At 38.3% G+C, this 22,996-nt stretch overlaps 1 protein-coding gene across 1 annotated transcript in view; it reads left to right on the forward strand.

The window, feature by feature from the left end:
• The window catches only part of LOC139131508 (atrial natriuretic peptide receptor 1-like), a 45,860-nt gene that overhangs the window by 1,715 nt on the left and 21,149 nt on the right, over positions 1-22,996 (forward strand). Inside the window, exons 2-8 of the mRNA XM_070697595.1 lie at positions 3,177-3,304; positions 12,582-12,761; positions 13,224-13,359; positions 14,147-14,377; positions 17,749-17,912; positions 19,679-19,801; positions 20,844-20,921. Of these exons, the coding sequence (XP_070553696.1) occupies positions 3,177-3,304; positions 12,582-12,761; positions 13,224-13,359; positions 14,147-14,377; positions 17,749-17,912; positions 19,679-19,801; positions 20,844-20,921 (1,040 nt within the window). The remainder of the gene's footprint in view (positions 1-3,176; positions 3,305-12,581; positions 12,762-13,223; positions 13,360-14,146; positions 14,378-17,748; positions 17,913-19,678; positions 19,802-20,843; positions 20,922-22,996) is intronic.

The raw sequence follows: 22,996 nt of genomic DNA on the forward strand, positions 1-22,996 counted from the left end.
GATGTTTCTGTTTGACCGGTAACAGAAGGTTCTGTGGCCTACACCACCGTTAGCCGTGTGGAAGGGAGACGACACAAAAGTTGGACTCAACATAGAGAACTTGCAACCTTTTTGAAGCTAGATGTATAATATATATATAAATGTTCACTGTATGTTAAAGGGAAACCGTCGTCGGAACTGCGGCTGTGCTAGTTTCTTGTTAAAAAAACAATGTATTTCGTGCACGATATCTAGATGCACCTCGTCATCATACATGTAGCTGCAACATTTAAATTATACAATGTAGATTATAACAATTATGTTTTAACTTTCATCAATCACGATCGTACCTTGGATACAGTGTTGCTATGGGTCCAATACGACCTTTGGGCGCAGTTCCGACCGTATCCCTTTAATGAACGAAGAGCATTTGTTGAATCAAACTTCTATAGGCTATATGAGTCAGAGAAATTAAACTGATGCGTGGTACATCAAATCAAATTTTCTCTCTTAATATTTGCGACTTTGTGTATAACGCATTTAAAGGACATGAAATGGTCTCCCCTCCCCTTTTAAGCTTATATATGCATCGGACCAACTTCATATGATGTAATCACAATTATATTTTGACCAAAATCCAGTATTTGTCCGGTAAAATCCGGCAAAATTCGCTATTTATGGATGACACTTTAGACCAACTATTTTTAGTAGAACGGTCATTCCTTAATAATCTGTGCGTAGGGGGACCTTCGCTAGAACAATCCACGTTCTATACAGAACATGTTTGATACTGATGAACTATACTTCGGGAGATTAACATTAGAAAGGTGCATTATAAATACGGAACATAGTCGGCAGCACATTTGAAGGTTTGGATTACAAGAAACTAATAACTTATTTGTCTTGTCGACATAACATTAAATGAAGATAATAAGTTAACGAGAGGGGGGGGGGTTAAATCGTAATGTGGCTCAATATGATGACGTCAAAGACATATCTGATAATCGAAGGTGATGAAATTACTAGGTCAAAGAGTACAACACATAGCTCTCGTCAGCAGAATGAATTGCTTCTTCGGTGTTTCTTTTAGTGATGTATTCGTATGTAACGCAACAAAAAAATCGATATAAGGCCACAGATAATCATTGGGTATACGGAAGGTAGTCTACCACGCGTTCGTATGGTCTGAGACCCCTGAATTTGTGTGCTTATTTCGTAACACATACAGGCAAAGTGGTCTTTCCAAGATATCCTGTCATCGAGAGGTGCACTCAGAACTTATAACTGCAAAACAAACTAACGATTCAACAGACAACGATTCAATTCGCCACTCTCGTTTGTCGGTTCAACTTTTAAGGAGATGTGATGAGAAGACTCCTAGTTTTCTAAACATTGTCTCCTATAAAATTGGAAGAGCTCCAACTCACCATTGTCAGTCACTCATCAGTTGGTAAAACGTCGATATTTATAGTTTCATATATTGTCTTTATACCATCTTTAAGTCCGGCAATTGCATACATTATGTAAAGTAGTAGAATCTACGGAGAGAGGCCATGCATTTATGAAGTGTTACTGTAACAGCGTAAATAAAATAGAACCTTATGGAACTCCCACATTTGACTACAATTTGAAAGGTGGGATTGAAACCAGCTAATAAATCCATCCGAAAAGTGATAGGTGAGAGTTTCTTCCAAAGGAATATCATAGTTTACAGTCAGTAGCCTTCGAAAGATCAAGTAAGACAACGCCATCGATATTGACTACTTGTTTATCAGTAAGCTTAAGCTTAATGCTTTTTCTCTAAAACCAGACCGGCAATTCAAGAATAAATTGGAACACAAGTCATCAGAGTACGGTTACTATGTTTTCAGGTGGTTTTAAAGAGCTAGTATGATAGAGGAAGACGAGAATTCAAAAGATAATGGACACTTCTTGAACATTTGTACAAAGGAGCCACTCAAACATACATTTAAGAGCGTGGGGAAAAACAGACTCATCTTGAACAAGCTTAAAAGGGAATTTATCGGTAATTACGGGAGTAGTGAGTTTCACGAGCTCACGCTGGACATCATACAAACGAAATACTAATACCTAGCAACTTAAACATTCGCCCTCGATTGGAACACAGTCCGTCGCGTGTGGAGTGATTGCGATTGCAGGGATTTTAAAAGTGTGTTCACTTGTGAATTAATAAATAACTGAATCCCTGCAACTTTCCAAAAAAAACAGCGACGGAAAAATGATCAGGAATTCAACTGGTTCGGTACTAGTAAAATAATCGCAATCATACCAATCCATTATCCAATAACACTAGGTCAGAATTTGTAAGACAATACCGGTAGTTGTAAACATAGATACAAAACAGCACAGAACAGACAGTAAATAGACGGTACACAAACAAAGTCACATTCATGAAAGAAAGGTATATGGACCTCTGGCCAGAAGACCAAGAAGTGATGTCAGGTGTTTCGAAAATAGTAAGCGCATCCTGCCCCACATGTGGCACCCGCCATATATTAATCTGTAAGTCAGATAGGTAGTGGTCACTAACTAAGGCCCCATGTCACCGATGCCATCAGTGATCATTTGTCGAAGAGAGATATTGTATTTCTCTACTTTTATCTATTTATTTAATAAAATGATTGTTGAAGGTGATAGGGATATCGACGATGAGTTGAATAGAAACTTCACCAGTTTCTGAAAATTTGACTAATACAAGCATTAATTAGAGTTCACAAAGCTATGACGATGAGTGCGCCCTTAATTGATACTGATATATTGATATTAGTAATTGGTTAAACAAATAGATGGACAGGCAGAAATATTAAATTTGCACATTTACGCTCGAAGGAATTACTTGCTACAAAGTGCACCCATGCACGCGCCCAAGTATGAATTGTGTATGGTCATATTTCACGTTCAACTCAGATTAACAGATGGTATTCAAATACTAAGAAAGAAGCATTACCGTATCTGTTTTTTGATATGTGTATGCTGTCGCACCGAGTGTTTATATTAGTTTACCTAGAAACAAGAAATCAATGATACTTATTTATAATCTTAGGTGTTCTATTTCCAATTTTTCATAAGCCTCTCTGTGAGTATGTAGATGCATAATTGATTATTTTGTTAAGTAGACGAGTGTTCTTCAGTACTGTAAAAAATACTTATAATCCGTTTTCTTTCTTACTTTCCAGTCATCTTCCTCGCGATGTACCCGTCGCAGGTCAGAGATATGATGCTGTTGGCTCTTGATAAGGGATATCTGAAGACAGGGGAATACATATTCATAACTTCCCTGAGGCTTATATCCGCGGCGTTTTCGGTTAGTAAGTTTAAAGACATGAACAACTTCATAACACACAAGGGTTGGCACCCCATTTCCCTGCATTTCAAGCCCGAGCAGGAGTTAATTTTATACGTTGGATTTGCATATCGTCCTCTCTGACTGCTTTCTCCAATCCCTAGTTCTCGTATTACTGGTTATCGACATCGACTGTATATACGATTTTTAAGTCCTCAAGGCTTGTTTTCCTTTGAAAGTTATGCACAGTTAGTCAATTTGCTCAGAGGTAGGCCTAAAGCTGATAAAAAAGCCTACCCCTTACAAGTCCCAGAACAAATATTGGACCCTACCAAACAACGAATTCTCTGCGAAACATCAAGTTTGCCACCTCGTGAAAGTAAACATTTTCCGAAATCCAAGATATTGGCGAATGCTGTGATTTGTATTTTTATATAATAGTCGTTTTAAGTATCACGCGATAACCAATTATGATAACCTTTACAAAAGCGTTCTTACCGCGCCCTTTTCGAACTCTGCAGCGTTTCTGGTCGAATATTGCATGATCAAAAGCTATTTTTATTTGATATGCTGGATCGATTTCCATGACATGAAAATTTTCTGGCCGGTGATTAATGTACTGTCTAACACCTTTTAACAATCTGCAACAAAAATCATAGGATATATAACAAAGTAAAGACACTTTTTTCGGTTCATTGTCAGTAATTGATGCAAATTTAGAGGAGGGTAAAACTGATATTTAGAAGTTACGAAAATTTACTTTCACATGATCCTTGTGACAAATATGATTTAAAAAATACAAATGACAGCATTTGCCGCCGACATCTAGACTTTCAGAAAATGCATATAGTTGTTTCCAAATAATTTATTGTTTTTAAAGGACCTAACACATGTCCCGGGTGTTTGCTTTGGGTTTCAAATTCCGTCATAAGATAATACTAAACTTATCATGCAGGTATGGTTTAGCATGATGGACTTGATAAAATCAAACTTGCCTCACTATCGCAACATATCAAATGTTTCAAGACTGCTTAGCAATTGTTTTTTGATAATTGCTGGAAACATTGATCGTACATAGATGTGTCCTTGACAATCAAATGCTGTTGGGCATATCAGTTTACGCAGCATTTTTCACGAAATGAGCTCTCTGATTAAGAAATACGCCTCAAAATGTGCTCGGTCGATAATTTTGTTGTTAAGATCTTTCCGATGAACGTTACATCTACTTTTGCTGGCACATTGTTAGACTGTATAATATTACCTTGTACAGCAATACTTCAAGTATTGCTTCTTCAAGGTTCTATGAAACTTGACGCCAATGTTGTCCCAAAAATGGCTCTCGAATAACGAGTTAATTGGCTACGGTATTACAATAAGGCTTTTATTCGTTTTGTGTAGAAAAATCCGCTCATCAAAACGTCTGCCCTAGGCTTGCAAATTTTACAAGATTTTATTAAAAGATTGGATGTACATGTCCATAGTAATTTAATACCTACCGACCTACTTACGTACAGTAATATACACAGTAATACATACTGTGATCTCTCCTGCTTTTTCAATGTTAATTTCACGTGGGTTTTATAGTTCAATAGTGTATGTTTATAATTTGTCACTCTCTCGACAGCGTTTGACTAATTATGATGGTCATACCTATCAACAATTTGCAAATCCATGGCCAATGCTTGACAGACTCGCCCATGTCACAGATACCACATGCTAGCATAATTTACAGAGTTTAAGAGTGGAACATTATGCAAATTTTGTAAATTTGCTTGTATTCTATTCTTTTTAGTAGGTATAAGTGGAATTTGTGCATGATTTATTCTTTGTAATACTATTAGCAAAGTTCAATCGAGCTGATAGTTTGCTGTTACTTTTCTCACGGTTTTCGTCTGATATTCATGCACACAGAAAAGTAAAGTTGGTAGCGAAAGACCAGAATTCTTCTATAGCTATATACTTAAGTTATAATTCACATACATGCTTTATATATTTTTGAGAGTGCTGCGCGCTTCAAAAGGTACAGAATTAAAATAACAAAACTAACGTTATAATCGATCGGAGTTTTTTGAAGTCAAGCCCTGTGCCATTGACACGCGGAAAAACGATCTTCTTACCGTTTCCTACATAAATGCGGAATGTGGAAATAGTCGGGAGAGATCTCCTATAACATAGAGAATGGGACATGCTTTCTTTCGTCAGTGAAAAAAGCACCTATCTTATATGACTCTTGGGGCAGTATCCCGGAGAAGGTATACTTAACCAAGAAATTGAGTCACATTTTATACTCGTTTGTCGACTTGCGATTATTCGAAAACTTGACACACAAAGTTTGTTGGTTAACTTGTACACAGAACAGCCAGGTCAGCTAAATTTAAATCAACAAATCGAGAATTAAGGGAAAGGCAGTTAAAACCCCATATTTGTTACATTATTTCTTTCACATTCAGAAGCCCTGCATGGAACTACTCAAAGTTTGAATTGACGATCTTCCGCTGATTGCGAGATCTCGCGAGACTTTAATACATGCCGGTCGAAACAGTTTCCAGCTTAGTAATACAAGTCAAACTTTGTATGGAACTAGAAAAAGTGCAGAACTGAGCAAAGATTGCAACTTCATATATTTTATGCAGTGTTTAATGTAATTAGCGACTTGTCCTGTTTTACGCAGTTTGTCCTGTGTTGCGAGAACACGTCCACTTCGAACCACATATTCTCGCGATATCTCGGAATGTCTCGCGCGGTTCGGAACATGGTCTGAATTGTGAACGAGGTTAATTAATTGTGATTCATATTACTGAATGGCAAAACCCGCGCACACATACCTGTATACATATGTACCACTATAATTGAAACATTTGTACCAACGAAAAGCATCGTCCCTTTAAATCTTGAAAATATACTTGTATCTTGTATCAGGCTCGAAAAATAATACTGACACACATCTGCCAATAAACAAGTTTTTAAGGCTTGTGCTTACAGCACTTGAAATAGTCAGAAATTACACCACTGTATACACCCCTGTAGTATATATCATGTTCCAGGCCTGTGCATGCAGATCTGAAATCTGTTCAACTTTCCAGGCCCTGTAATATATGGTTGTCTCTCAGGGTCTGTCACAGGTACCGATCACACTGTGTAACAAACATGTTATGAAATCTACCAGTGGTTTTGTAGATGTACATGTAAGGCTTATGTGATGTCCAACTTAAATTGCTAAAAATGTAGCTGAAATTATCAACAGAGCCTAGGAAATGATTGCTTTATAACACTTTCTACTCTAGCCCTTTGCCCATGCATAGACCGACCAGTGACGGCCAATTAATTAAGGTAGATCGCGCCTCGGGGACTGATAGTTCGACTCTACCAGTTGTGGGTCCGGAGTTCATTTTAGAGGATGATTGAAAGTTTCATTCAGGAAAGTTTGAGCAAAAGTTTAAGTCTTTCACTTTCGAGGTGCATACTAACTTAAAAATGACTCTGACAGCACGTTTGCAAGTGTAGACGTCTGTTAGGCAGTAACTTTATGCAGATCACGAAAAAAATACATCCGCTGTCATTTTGTATTTACCTATTTACAAAATGTGTGTTTATAAAGTATGACAACCATTTCTTTTGATGTTCGAAGCGTGAGTTGTCATAAGTAATCACAGCGTTTTCATCTAAATGCGTGTCTTATCACATATTTGACACCGCGGGAGACAACGTTTCTTTTGATTCTTACGTCACTTGTCTCTGATAGATGTAACGAAAGTCGCCGTTTCGTTCATAACCAAAGATGTTTTCACTCCTGAGGACACGCGAGCGTCGTAAGAGAAATCGAATAAGATAGCTTCAATGACCAACTTGAGTGTTTCTAAAAGCTCTGTAATCCGAATCAAGTAGGCAGTCGTTTTGAAAAAAAGATCGTTTTCGTCAAAAAACCATGGCAACTGCATCGACTGAAAATTGAATGACTCTTATTCGTTTTGATCACCATGTATATGGAAACGGATAAACTGCCTTTGAGACAACCTCAATATTCAGTAGACTCTTAGAAAGCTTCCGCTGCCGGAGGACCAGCACTTGGATCTTATAGTATTTCGTAATTCTGGTATAAGAGGATTCCGAGTCGGACCAAGATAAGAAATATCCTTTGGGCCATCGATAAAGAACAGTGTGCGTTTTTGCCTTTAGTGTCACGTCGTTATCACAGACATTAATGGAAAATCCGTACTCTATCACAATAAATTAGAAAAAACAGTTAGATGACTGCAGAAATTGCATATTTCGACGCCAACGCAAACTCTAATACCAGGATTGATTGAAATGGTTGTAATCTATGAGATTAGAGCGTTCTGCCAGTATCAAGCGCTTGTTTCGTGATATTGGATGAAATGTCACTATCCTAGCATTGCGCTTAAGCCCTTCCTTTTTCTTTTAGTTTCCATTTTTTCAGAAATTTCATCATGCAAGTATAGAGATAAAAGCTTGTGGCGTTGTGTTAGCGTCGATATGAAATACAATGCACTGACAGGCAAAGATCAAATCGTTTACACTCGCCGGCATAAAAAACTGCGGGCGAAAGACATGATGGTGCTTTCATTGTAATTCAGTCCACTTTTGCAAACGGACGGGGATTTCCTTCTTCGGTTGCGTCCGTAGGGATATCTTAGGTTCAGTGCAACCGCATAAAGTGATTTGACAATGTAACATGGCCTGTCTTAACGTGGAAATAATTTAGCGGAGTACGAAACCGAGATTGAAATGCTATCGATAGTGCCCTGGAGTGAGGTTGACTTGCTCTAATTTACGACAGGCGTCCGACCTCTGCCATCAATCAAGGCAAAGGAAATCCATTTAGATCTTTCAGGAAAACAACCCTAATTTATTGGTACGCTAAGCGAACTGGAAATCGAATATTAGGAATGTAAACATTAGGGAACTTAGGACTACAGCGTCTGTGAAAGTTATACACCAACAGAACGTCCCTCTACACTGTATTCATCGCAGGCTCCTATTTCCAAATTTGCAACTCTTGTGCTAATTTGTTGAATTCTTATATTGATGGAATAGCTTTTTTTCTATTAATAGCCATCGATGGAAAAGAAGCTGCTTAATGTAGGAAGGTATACCTTCGGTTTATTGAACAGATCGATACCTCATCAGTTGACAGGTAGCATCTGTAATGAATCCGGGAGACGCCAGCCTCGGCACGCGATAGAAATCTCTCTCGAATGTGATGTTACATAAAATAATTCTGGTGACAGCCATCAACTCACCTCTCCACATGCAGGAAACATATTCAACTCTCACAGACAAGTATTCGCCATATCGAGGAGCAGGAAACATCCGGGATCAGAAAGCCATTGAAACGATGAGATGTACCTTGTATTTTTATTTCCAACCCACGAGAATATATCTCACATGCATCACGATTACCTTTCTAAATATTTTACTACAAAAATAGGCGCTTGATCATTAAAAACTTACAAGTATTAAGATACTATGCGCTTTAAAAGTGAAAGACTTAAAATTTTGGTCAAACTTTCCCAATGAACCTTTCAACCATTCTCTTACCAAATCAAAGATAAAATCAGAGGTCACTGTGCGAAGTTTGGTGCTAGAGAAATATTACAGGTATTTGGAATTAAAATGGCCGCCATCCCTGTGTTTCCTTTTTAAGGAAAAGTGAAATTTTCGATTTTCGGAAAACTAAGACTGACATTTTTTTCTTTCTCCAGGGTCTTTAATATGAACCCCACAAGCAGTACACTAGGAATTTTGTAAAAATTTAGAGTTCGAATTTGTCGGTTCGTGAAGAGCACTCTACATTGGATAGACCGTAACCATTTGTGACTTGCAAGAGATAAATGCCAGTTGGGCACTCAACGAAAACAAAATGTACCGTTTTTATTTATTAAATGCTTCTGTTATGTCACAATGCGACGCGTTATTACTGACTTTCATTCACTTCTCTGTAAATTTCTCCCGTTCGAGAAACTCTCAGCGAAAATGTGAAAGTCAAATTTGTACTGGTGCACCCAGTCAGTAAACTCCGAAATACGTTGCATGTTGTGGGCATCCACTAGAAGTCTTTTTAAGTTACAAGCGCCATGCTCAGAACGGAAGCCACGAAATTGAGCATAAAACCAATCATGACATAAGCCAAAAATATCTTCAGGGGTAACACAAAGACGACAATTTGATGACTTAGTACGACTGGGCATATTAATGCTGAGTTAATAGCTGCTAGAAAACACATTTATCGCCAGAAAATGAGAAGCAATAGGTGCATTTACAGGACAGTGTGAAGATAATTGATGTGGTTTATGTACCCAACAACACAAGAAACCAATCCCAGGGCTAATTTGTTTCTCTAGACTAGCGAAACGTTACTAGCTATAAATTGTTGCCTGGCTGCAAGGGACGTCACCAATGCACCTCGATCCTAATCTCACATGCAAGCACATCACTGTATATCAGTATAACCATGGCACGAGTGGCACTCAGAATTTGTCGGTATAGTATCTGCCCGATCGTAAAAATGCGATCCAATCTCCCACTGGCTAGTTCACTCAGACTGCTCATGATGCGTGAGATCAAAAATGTGTGTATTCTTGTGGAGTGACGTATCCAACAGCCTTGATGGATTTTAGTAGTTCGCTTCGGTGGTTGCCGTCCTTCTAGTTCGTAAACACAAACAAACTTTCTCCACAACATAAATTTTGCATTTTCCTCCCTGTCGCCCCGCCTTGAACCAGCTGGTGACGATATAGCCCGATTCCATTGCTGTTCATGATCTGGATAGACTCGATTCCTTTTTGGCAAAACTGTGACAGTGTGTCCGATTGGAATGTCGTACCGCTAAAAATTGTCAAATCTTCAACACAAATTATAAGCATATAGGCCCAGACAATTTAGTTCAAAGATTCCGTGCTAGATGTTTCCCATTAACGCGTGTCCTGTTTTGTCCAGCGGGCTGAAGACGATGAAGCATATATCAAATATTGCTCAAATATTGCTAACATGGCGTTGAGAAGGTCAAATGGTGAAAATCATTATCAGATATATCGTTTCAATATGTTTGCGTGAATTAGAAGCAAGAATTTTTCAATTTTTCAAGGCAAGTTCGGACTAAGCCAACCTTATATTAATTAAGGGAATTAAAAATATAGAAAATATTGTGAAATGAAGATGTTCATAAAATGCAACCGTGTTATCCAACGCGGCAATTTGCAAGGAATTTTAGCCTTATCAGCATTCAAAAACAGTCGGCTTGTCTCTGTAGAAGATGACTCTTTTCTCCATCATAAAGACTTTCTATTGATTTCAAAGAATGTTGCCTATTCGCCTTTTCTTGGAATACAGGAAAACCATAGACGTCCGAGAAAAGCCAAGGACAGAAACCGTGTAAACACAGTCACTGTTGACAACAACTAAATGCTAGAAACACATGGTACCGATTTTAGACTACAGCTGTGAATGTTGATACAGTTATGAAGATAATCAAACAACTCGAGGTGGCAATGTTCATAAAATGGTATTATTCCACAGTATTTTGATTTCAAAGGCTTAGAATAAATTCCGACAAGAGTAAAGATTTTACTGTCAAATTGGACCTTTCATCAAGAGATTAATACAGAGCACACAAAAGAATGAAAACGATCACGGTATGAAACAAATTTTAGGCATGAAAAGATAGCCGGATGATAGCAAATACATTATTTTTATGACATTATGATATGAACGCTTTCAGAACTATTTAGTCGATCAATTCATATTTATGTTGAACATGTACAAAATTGTTACTGTCAATGTTATATATTGGATGTTTTGTAAGTATAGTACCGTGGTCAGTAATATCCCGCTGACTGTCCTGAATGTAGCGTTCATTCAAATGTACGATTGTATAGGCAATGCTTAACAGATGAAATGTGTCATCGCATTATCTTCACTGTCATAGTGACGTCATGTCATATTATTGCCTGTAAGGATCATACAGTAGACCCGGAAGTGTGCGGCGAAGAAATGGAAAAGGCCCCCTAACCTACAATGTTTAACCACAACAACACAAACACTGTTTGATTGTCACTTCTAATAGAATCCCATAACACACCGGTGTCTAACTTTGCTCAAGCGACAGTGCAGCATGTGTTCGTTATTTGTTCCTATGTATTTTTTCCGTTGCTGTCATCATATCGCAGAAATTGTAAAAATCTGTTGCCGGGAGTGTCCAATCAGTGGCCTATAGTATCTAAGTCTACGATATGTCGTGTTCTTGGAATTACTGCGAAATCTGCCATCGTCTGATGGGCCCCCCTGAGCAAGCATTAGGTTAATAGTAATGTAAATTCACAAGATTCTGGACTACCATGGCTACAACTCACTCTCCGAGTTACGATAACTTTCAAAACACCGCCGAGAAATGGGTTTACTCGTTGATAATATTATTTGTATTTGCAGGTTGTATATCCTTGGAAAACGATTTTTTCTGGTTCTTGACATTTCTGGCAAATAGTGTTTTGATGAAGCGATTTTCCTCGCACATTACGACTAATAAGACACTGACTGCAAAATATGTTCTCTCCATTGTACAGCTTTTTACGAGTATGAAAGGAAGGAAACTCCGCATTAAAGTTGTACTCGCTCCGAAATTGGAAGATTTGAACTTTTGTCGAAACCTCCCGGAAAGAAACTTTAAATGATTCCCTTTCGAAATCAAGAATAAATGTCAAAGGTCACGGAGCAAAATTGGCGCCAGAGAAACAAATCACCCAATATTTCCCGACACTTGAAATTCAAAAATGGCCGACAAATCTACGTTAAAGGTATACAGTCACCTGTAATCTAAATATGCCCATATATGGTCAAAGGGGCGTTCCTTGGTATTCAAAATGCCCATGTGAGGGCGCTGTTTTTAAAAAGCGGCCACCCGCTTAAAATCTGTGATTGGTTAGATTTTCTCTTTCCATGGTAACTGTGGCAAAATTGGAACAGGTGACAGTATACCTTTAACTATATTGGAAAAATAAAATGCTTGATTTTCTCAAGAATAAGCAGGTGAAAAGTTCACTTACTCCCACAAAATTAACCCAAAAAGTGGTAGACCAAAAAGGTATTGTAAAAGTTTGAGAGTTCAAATATTTTTCTACGAAGCGTTTCCTACCTCATGGATCTAACGTTTATGTAGATTGTGTATCACTCTTGTTCGAGAACACTGTTGTGAAAATTAACTGATGTAAGATAAATACTATTTACGCTCCAACGTCTGCCATGATCATCAAATTAGTGCATAGTTTTTGTAAATAATTCACAGGGATCAACATGGCGAGGTGATGATGTAGAACGGGTTGCTGACGTTGCCAAGGCTTACGAATCATTGCTGGTTCTGGAAATGGTTTCCTATATCGGTGACGAATACAACAAACTCGTCAACGACGTTCAAGAGAAATTTCTCGACCCGCCTTGGAATCACAACTTGACAGATAAATCAAGGGTATTTTTGTTTCATCGGATTTTATCGTAGTGTTCACATTCTGTTGTGGTTTACTGAAGTGTCATAGACATTCTAATTTTCTCTTGCAAAACTGGCAAAGAAATCGAATTTGTCTTTTTGCCCTTATGTTTCTGATTTTTGTGACTACATTATTGGGAAGAGAGAAATGAAATACCTAACATTCACCGACACTTTAATTCAAAATGGCCGCCACCCCAGCGTTCATTCTGTGGAGAAACTTTAAATACGTGTCTAAATATCTATCCCCGAAACGCATTCTACTTAAGTTTAAATTTTCTTCAGTAAATTCAAAACATAGCTATGATGCAGTTATTTCTCTCGTTCATCTATACTCTTGTAATGGTTAAAAAACCGCGAAAATCAAACAAATGAAAAAACACTAGTTTTGCGACGATTGCCTTCATACCGTTCGATTGACAACTGTATTTTTGCACTTCAAAGATTGGCGAAATAGCGGCGTATCTGTACGACGCCGTCATGTTGTACGGCCTGACTCTACACCGAGTTCGTAACTCTGGAGGGGACCCCTATGACGGGAGGAACTTTCTCCAGGAAATGCAGAACATCGATTTCCCTGGTGAGTTTTAATGGATTACTTTTCGCGTTTCTGACCATTGACACTGTTTTCACAATCAATTCTCGAAAAGATCATAGTGTGTTTGGGAAAAATCGGGAAATACTGCAGTGCATTTTATTTTTCCGCACTGCCAAATTATTTTCCCATCCTCTTAACAATGGATGTAACTATTAAGATTACTTCCATTTACCTGTGCTTTGTAAAACAAATACATGCTATTCTCTGTTCCTTCTCCCTAAATCGTTTCGTAATATACAATACTCGCTCTATAGACACATCACGTGGTCCTCGACAAAAATATCGCCATAAATAGCAACATTTCGCGGGTTATGTGATTTTTGGCTGTGTTGAAAAGGTTTTAGAGTCTAAGCACTCCGACTTATTTCGGAAGAAGTTCAAGACGCTGCATTTTACAAAGGCATCGAAAATAATAGAAAACGTATTAATATTGATAGCTTATGGAGATTTGACATATAACTGCATCCTTAAATGTAAAATATCGGCAATTGGTTTCTCTGTTATCGCTATATGGTTTACTGTTATATCTGAAATAAGAAGAGAATGTCCATGCACGTACAAGCAAGCTTGGTTCTTCATCAGCAACCTCAACCTTTCCATGAACTTCTGAATCTTGACTCTACCTTACTGTTGTATTAGTGAATAAGACTAGCTATACTAAACATGTACATTGATGCCAGTGATAGCGATAGAACTTGTTTGACAACGTTAATTCTCGCGTTGTGCGAAATTTTGCGTGACTTTACGAGGCTTTGTTTGTTCTCGGCAGGTGTAACCGGGCGCGTTTCCATCGATGTGAACGGGGACAGAAATCAGGATTTCTGGCTCCTGAAACTTCAAGACGGTGTAAATTTCGACAAAGTGGGTATGTATGACGGCCATGTAGACAAGCTCGTCTTGGGAGTCGAGAGTATCATTTGGCCAGATGGAAGAACCATTGCCCCTTTGGATGTTCCCGTGTGTGGATTCACAGGAGAACTGTGTTTACAAGAAGATGCAGGTAAACTTCACGCGAACTTTTCAGTTTTGGAAATTGCGCCTGCGCAATATGCAATCGATTGATTGTTTTCCCCTGTGGCTGTGGCAAATGAATGACTCAAACCATTTTGACTGTGGAAAAGACTGCAAGTCACGATGAAATTACATGTATTACTTCCTTGAGCACACTCAAGTAAAGGGGGATTTTCCGTAAGTATATTTGTGACGAACGGTCTCATTTTTCCGCTTTTGAAACGATTACTACATTTTCCCGACAATCTATAGGAGAGAATCGCTTTAAAGGTGATTGTCAGTCAGGCATCCGCACTGTGTTAGCAACGCAACTCTCGTTTTTCCGGGTAACCATGGTTACAAGTGTCCGGTGACATACAAAATTTCCGCACTTTGAAACTGCATACACAGGATAGTTTTACATCCCCGTTGGAAGTAACCACCAACAGGCTGGTTCAGTACATTTTCGCTTTTGAACCGGTCATGAGGAAGAAATAAAAAAAACGAAACAAGATCCTCGTTTATGTTGTTGGTGAGTTGTTCACCTTTTATGATCTCAGAAATACTGATTATACTCGCAGTGCTCGTCGTGTCACATCCTCTTCCACAGTGGCCGTTCCCCCTTTTGCCATTTTTCGAGACGAACAAGGACTCTTTATTACTGGTCGATGTATTCACCTCTATAAATCTGTATTTCTAGGAACTTACTGGTTGTTTCCTCATTGTTAAGTGTGGTACGCGACTCGAAATCGAAAAATTTTAAACTTTTGCTTAAATTTTCTCCAAAAAGATAAACTTTAAACCGTTTCCTATCGAAATCAAGAGTACAAAATCAGGGCCTAACATGCTAAACTTGGTACTGAACAAAAAAAAACATAATTTTAACGGAACTTGTGACTCAAAATGGCCGTCGCCCCTATGTTACTCCCTCGGGAAAAATTGAGTATTCGACTTTAACGAAACAAAGGTGGTGAAAAATTCACTTCAGGAGCTTCAAAATGAGCCCTTAAAAGCAGTAGACCAGAAAGAATCACAAAAAATTGAGAGTCCGAAAATCTGTCCCTGGTGCACATTCTAATTTAATTAATAATGAGTTTTATTTTCTCAGACGTCGTCATACATATATTAATTTCGGTTATAATTAACGAAAACAAGTATTGTAGATATTCTATGAACCAAATCATCGTATGGTATTTTGCGTTTGCAATATACGTAAGGTTTTAATTTAAAACTAAAAGCCGGTGTGCCGGATACCGGTATCCGTCGTCGAGAGTTCGTGCACATTTATAAACATTGTATAATAGCAAATGTGAATTCGATCCAAATTTGCGCACGTAGTCGCACTTAAGCTTATCTATTCCCGCAGTGCAAAAGTAGCGTCCATAAAATAAAACAATCTTACTCATCATACGTACAGAGCTATAGGCCTCTATCTCTTTTTATGAAACCGTGACTCCAAGCTAAACGTGATTGACAGCGCAGCCGGTACCCAGCGCACAAAAAAAGCCAAATTAAGAAATCAGAATTAACAGTGACGTAGACATCGATATCTATGTTGATAATACAAGAACAGGCGGAAAGGGGTAATCTAAATATACCCATATATGGTCAAAGGTGCGTTCCTTGGTATTCAAAATGCCCAAAAAGCGGCCACCCGCTTAAAATCTGTGATTGGTTATATTTTCTCTTTCCATGGTAACTGTGGCAAAATTGGAACAGGTGACAGTATACCTTTAAAGAAATGGCAAAGATAAAGAATAAATCAATTTAATTTTTTCCATGGACGGCAACCGTTTCCGTTATACTGTTGTTGCTTTCACTGTATTTTTGTTCTCCATCCATATTCAATCTTTCTACCATTGCGGCATTTCTCTTTCAGAATTATTGCAGAGAATACCATGCCTCCTTCCTTTGTGAATTTTTTAATACTCGTCGAGTAAAGCTATGCTGTGAAACTTTAAAAAAATCCAATATTTTGTTGCTAGCGACAATGTATGAAAAGTGTAAAGAAAATACCGAAAAGTTAAAAACTAAGATATGTGGTGACAATTTGAGAATATCTGCTGTTATTTGGTTATGTGGTATTTATAGTAACCAAAAGTATCGGTATCCTAGCGTTGAATGTAATAACTCCAATATTGTACGCCTATCAGCGCAAGTCTGACAAGATATCAACTGTAGCTACGACAGAAGTAGCACCAGTAAGTGATTCATGCAAATGCCTGCTAAAGGTTACAAAGTTATTGAACACAATATCGATAAAAATGTGTTATAATATCATCGTATTGACAAACACGAATCCACAGAAATTGAACAATATCTCCGATTATATATCATGAAAGTATACGAAGCTAAGTCTCTTCAATAAGACATGAAAGCATACAAACTTAATGCACACAGATTATAGATTATAAATTTTCGCGTGGAATCGGTTTCTCTTTCATTGAAACCAAGGGTGTCATTTAAGGAAGCATCCTCATATAGATGGGATTGTAACGAAACAACGGGGTAGAGAGTGATACCAACCGCGGCGCAATTTCCATTTAATTTTTTTTTTGCGCGAGTGTCGTCATTCGGCGATTTCAAAGTTAGCTAATTGAATGTTACTTGTAGCCTAAATTTTACACATAATAGTTGAAATGCATTGCTATTGCGATTCGGCATTATTTTTCCTGAGAATTATACCACATGCTGTCAATTCTCATACCAAACATTTGAATGTAGTCCCAAGCCTACCACTTTATTCATATTTTGAATCTTTGAAAACTTGCAGCAGACGGAAACATAGCCCAGAACCGCGCAACCAGAAGTAGATTCACTGAACAGACACGATAATTTGTCTCTGATTTGAACCTTAAATAGGGTGCTACACTATACTAGACACGTTCAGTAAAACTGAAAAGTGGTATTTTCAATCGATTATTCATTAACGCCACGTGTTATGCTGTGTCACTTTTTTCAAGGTTTCTGTGACACTGTCTTGCCATTTTGCACATTACAAACACATCTGCTGTCGACTTAATTATCTTATCAAACCATATCTTAAATAGGGACGTTAATATATTTAAGTAAAACATGTTCCCTGGCACAGTGAACACGTAGTGAAACATGATTGAACTAAAAATTTCGTCCGTGTTGCCGATGGGGAAATTTAAACCCCTCATCAAGCACGTGTTTTTTACATGAAAATGAGAGATAACTTGATTCTGTTCTTATTTCGCAGTCACGCATATTTTCTAATTATATAAAGTGCCACGAGGGAGAAGAATGTTTTTAGTCTCGAATAATCCTTGGCCAGTTTTTTTCTCTGTTCAGCATTAGTTTGTACTTAATAACATCAACTTCGCCATTAACTTCTGATGTTATTTTGTATCTCTATAGGGTCAGCGCTTTTGCTAGTTGCTATCCTTGTACCCTTGTGCCTTGCGTCTGTCGTGTCCATGGTTGGCATTATCATCTACCGAAAGTACAAGTTTGAAACAGCCCTCCTTGAAATGAGATGGAAGATTAAATTCCAAGATATAGTCATAAGGAAAGCCTGGCAGGTGATTACAATTCAAAATGATATCAGACAATTGCTTTTCAGCTGTTTCTTTCAAGTTTGTGTCATTTTGCAGTTAACCGGGCGGGTTTGTCTTCTATGCTTGCATTAATCTTATTATAGAGACCGGACTCGTCTTCAGGCCTCTTTGGATTACACAGAGTATTACTGAGAGTAGATGGGTATGTCGTACTACAGGATATCCCTGCCATAGCTAACCATGGCGGTTTGAACCAGTTCTGACTGGTTTGAATCGGTTCCAGGTAGTTTTAAAATGTGCAACTCGGTAAGGGGCACTCACCACAAAGCGGGAATTCGTTTTGGGAACTCCCGTAAGGGGAACTGCGTGAGGGCTTAATTCGCTTTTTCAGTATTTCCATCTGCCTGCATGGGAAATATGCATATTTCCCTTAGCTTAAGCATCCAATAAACTTGCAGGTAATTGAACTCTCCGTCATCTACCTTTTCAAATCAGTTGGAAGGTGTTAAAAGCAGTTTGCTATCGCATGGGTATCCTAGGTAGGACTTATCCCCAACAACGAAGATATCCAAACTATGTAGACACTGGTGAAAAGTTCTATCGTAGTATTCTTGCGAGATTGGTTTACTGATGCATACACAGGACTCGGGCTTGAAAATTCGAACAGAATGTCCAAACATATGGTGTATATGTTGTCATTTGATATTAAGAGTATCATGTTTCATTTCGCCAGATTAGCTGTAGCAGATATCGTGTATCAATTCTGTTACCTTGTTGTGATGGTTATGATAAAAATCAACCCTGACGATTGATCCGTCTGACTGAACAGAAATTAGCCCGGCCCTTGATGTCCTCATACATCTGTAATTATCTGTAAATGTGGAGTCTACTAAGTTGATTTCAGAGACACTAACAAAGAGCTACGGCTGGCTGATTCAACCTTTACATGTAAGTCTTCAATGGCCCGAGAGACTTGATTCAGTCACTGAAATTCTTGAGAGTTAAAGTCGTTCTTTGGGTCCAGAAGGCCGTGTGTATACTCAATAGACTGATAGGGCTTACAGCCACAGAAGCATGGACGTGCTATGTCTATTGATTCTAATGTGTGGTTTCTTCTTTTAAACACAGTCATTTTAACGCGAGATCGAATTAGGCAGACGGGATCATTTGATGCATGTCCTTACATCAAACCTTGCACGGCTTTCTGACTGTCATGTGATTTTTAAGATGTAGTTAAATTTCGTTCTGTTCCTTCTATGGAAAACAGTTGTCGTTTTCTCCAGTACGTCATGGAGGCAACAGTCTCGCCTGATAAGAGTGTGTACCATTGCTCTACCATCATACTCAGAATTCTACCGTCAAGCATGTGAACCTGATGATAAACGCGCTTCAATTAATAGAATGATGCGTGCACATTAGTAAACTGTTCTAAATGGGAATTAATATGTGACCATATTTTCGTGCACGGTTGAAAAAAAAAAATCCATACTCTCCCTTTGTATGTAGATAGGAGTCAGATTGTTATGCCGTAGACACTGCGTATAGATGATTGTTTCAAGAATCAAAATTTTCTCATTGACACATAGACAGTAGAGGGGGAAGATTCCCCCTCTACTGTCTATGGTTGACATGAGAAACGAGTTGTTGTGTATAGAGGATCTGAGTGTATGTTGTCTGTAAAATATATCGTGTATCAGTTTGCCTTCTGTCGTATTCATGACAGAATATTACATTTTCATATCAGTCTCGAAATCACTTTGAACAATCAAACTTCACTCTGTCGATTTCAGTCCTTCCACGGAAGTCTGGCTTCAGCTGCAGGCAGTGCATGCAGGGTCACGAGTCTATTTTCCGTGGACAGTTTTCAAGATTGGAGCCCTAAGCAACTTTTCGCTTTGGTTGGGACATACGAGGTGAGCACTAACAAAGTAGGGGAGCAGAAAAGTGCAAAAATAGGTAGTAACGTTGTTCCGGTGAGTGATTCATAAACAACATGTAGTATTTTCTTGTCTTCTAAAGGTCTGTGTCAGGCGTCAGATTGTCTTGCCAGGAAATTTACTCACTAGATTACGTTTTCAGTGGAAAATGAAAGTCTATGAAACCTCCATAATCGTCTTACAGACTAGCATAAACTTGATCACTTGGATCGAGTCCCCTAATAATTTCATAGAAAAGTTGAAGATGTAATTTTTTTCAGAACAGATTTTGCAGATCACGATCGAGGATGCGACGAGTGCTGACAAATAATTTTTAGAGCCGAAGCTATACCAAGAAGAGTTGGTATTGTTCGTCCGACCAAATTACGCAAAATCAGCAAATGGAATAGTTAATTAGGACATAATTTGGCAAATTTCCACACCTATTAACACCTGATAAGATTCTCTCCAACCAGCTGTCTTGCCCCCCCCCCCCCGAGCAAATCCTTAGAAAACGAATTGCTGGAATGTTACATTTTTACTCCAAGCATTAATCGGACAAAATCTACTGGCGTTTTCAGTTTCGCGTTGCAGTAATTTAAGCAACACAGTTTTCGAAACTTAAGTACCCGGATTCTTCCCCGCATCATATACTTCCTATATTAGAACTGGAGACTCTTTGCGTATTAAAGATGTATAGTCACGTGTAATCTAAATATGCCCATATATGGTCAAAGGGGCGTTCCATGGTATTCAAAATGCCCATGTGAGGGTGCTGTTTTTAAAACGCGGCCACCCGCTTAAAATCTGTGATTGGTTAGATTTTCTCTTTCCATGGTAACTGTGGCAAAATTGGAACAGGTGACAGTAAACTTTTAATACTTAAGTATCTATATTACTCCAAAGTCGACGCTTCAGAATTATGCATTTATTCTGTATACATTTAATTAGGCAATTGGGTTATAGTTACAAACAAAGATGAGCTAACAATGTAAGTATTTTTCTATACTCCATACAAAGTCGATATTTTCTTTTCTAGGGTATGTCTGTTGCCGTCAAAAAAGTAGAAAGGTCGAGCGTCAATCTGAATCGAGGTTTATATCTGGAGTTGAAACAGGTAACTTTGTCAGAAATAAGTTATTGCCCTTCTTATTCTAATTAAAAATGATACACGTCCTTTTCTCATCAGTCTACCAGGAAAAGGTATAGCCCAAATAACTAAGTGAGAAAACATTGGGACGGAAAGTGTTCAGATAAAGAAATCCCGTTTTCCCTTTTATCTTGAGCTCCAACTCAACATAATTAGTAACGCACATTCGGGGACCAAAACAGCCCATCATTCAATCAGTTCATCGCATCCACATCAGCAAAAACACCACTTGTGATGTTTATTAGTCCCCACGGACACCGTCCGGGGGGACTTATAGGTTTGGTCATGTCCGTGCGTGTGTGCGTGCGTCCGTGCGTGCGTGCGTGCGTGCGTCCGTCCGTGCGTCCGTCCGTTCACGCAGATATCTCAGAGATGCCTAGAGCGATTTCATTCAAACTTGATACAAGGATTACTTCATATGTCATACATATGCACGTTGATTTGATTTGTGATACGATCCAATATGGCCGCCAGGCGGCCATTTTATTACGATTTTTTCATGTACAGAGCCATAACTCAGACATGTTTCAACCGATTTTATTCAAAGTTGGTACAAGGACATTGACCAATGTCATAGATATGCACGCCAATTGGTTTTGTGATACTATCCAATATGGCTGCCGTGCGGCCATTTTATTACGATTTTTTCATGTACAGAGACCTAACTCAGACATGTTTCAACCGATTTTATTCAAAGTTGGTACAAGGACATTGACCTATGTCATACATATGCACGTTGATTTGTTTTGTGATACGATCCAATATGGCCGCCAGGCAGCCATTTGATTACGATTTTTTTTTATGTACGGAGCCATTAAACTCAGACATGTTTCAACCCATTTTATTCAAAGTTGGTACAAGGACATTGACCAATGTCATAGATATGCACGTCAATTTGTTTTGTGATACTATCCAATATGGCTGCCGTGCGGCCATTTTGTTACAATTTTTTCATGTACAAAGCCATAACTCGGGCATATCTCACCTGATTTTATACAAAGTTGGTACAAGGACATCGACCTATGTCATACATATGCACGTCGATTTGTTTTCTGATACGATCCAATATGGCTGCCAGGCGGCCATTTTATTACGATTTTTTTCATGTACAGAGACCTAACTCAGACATGTTTCAACCGATTTTATTCAAGTTGGTAAAAGGACATTGACCAATGTCATAGATATGCACGTCAATTGGTTTTGTGATACGATCCAATATGGCTGCCGTGCGGCCATTTTGTTACGATTTTTTATGTACGAAGCCATAACTCAGGCATATCTCAACCGATTTTAATTACAGTTGGTACAAGGACATTGACCTATGTCATACATATGCATGTCGATTTGTTTTGTGATACGATCCAATAAATTAAATTAATTGCCAATTTGCATTTACAAGATGAACTTTTGTTTTTAGGGTGAATGTCCAGAAGCACTGCATCAAACTTTATAAAATATGGTACCAGTGATAATCTATCAGTGTTATGATAGGATGCAAAAATGTTTTGCAACATCCTGTTGATTAATTCCTAATTGACTCATTTAATGAACTTTAGGATGGTGGCCTACATTGGTTTTATGTTTTCATCACCATGGAACTCATTCTTGGCCATTGAGCGCATCTGTATCAAAGTATTTTTATCACAGACCTAATTAATGAAGAGGACTCTATCCTCTCTGAGGACTTGTAATCAAAGTACCCATTAACAAGTGGGGACTGTGTCATCAACGATGACTTGTTTAAAAAAACCCACGGTAACTTTGCTGCCGGAGAACACATCAGAGAACACAAGAAATTCGTTTAGCATAGTCATATCTGTGTGTAAAACAAAAAGGGAAAACCACAATGTATATACCTGTACAAAATTATTTTGTCTTTCCGATAAACCGATCTAACCTTTTTTACCTGCCGACCCTAAATATTGCGATGGTCAAATGTGAATGCAAAGCGAAAATCATCGCACACAGATTGAAGAAAAACAAAATAGCTTGGCATAATTTTTCGTAATGGCAATATTATTACAGTCAGGGTTTTGTTACAC

Source organism: Ptychodera flava, chromosome 4, assembly GCF_041260155.1.
Source record: "Ptychodera flava strain L36383 chromosome 4, AS_Pfla_20210202, whole genome shotgun sequence".
Taxonomy (NCBI): domain Eukaryota; kingdom Metazoa; phylum Hemichordata; class Enteropneusta; family Ptychoderidae; genus Ptychodera; species Ptychodera flava.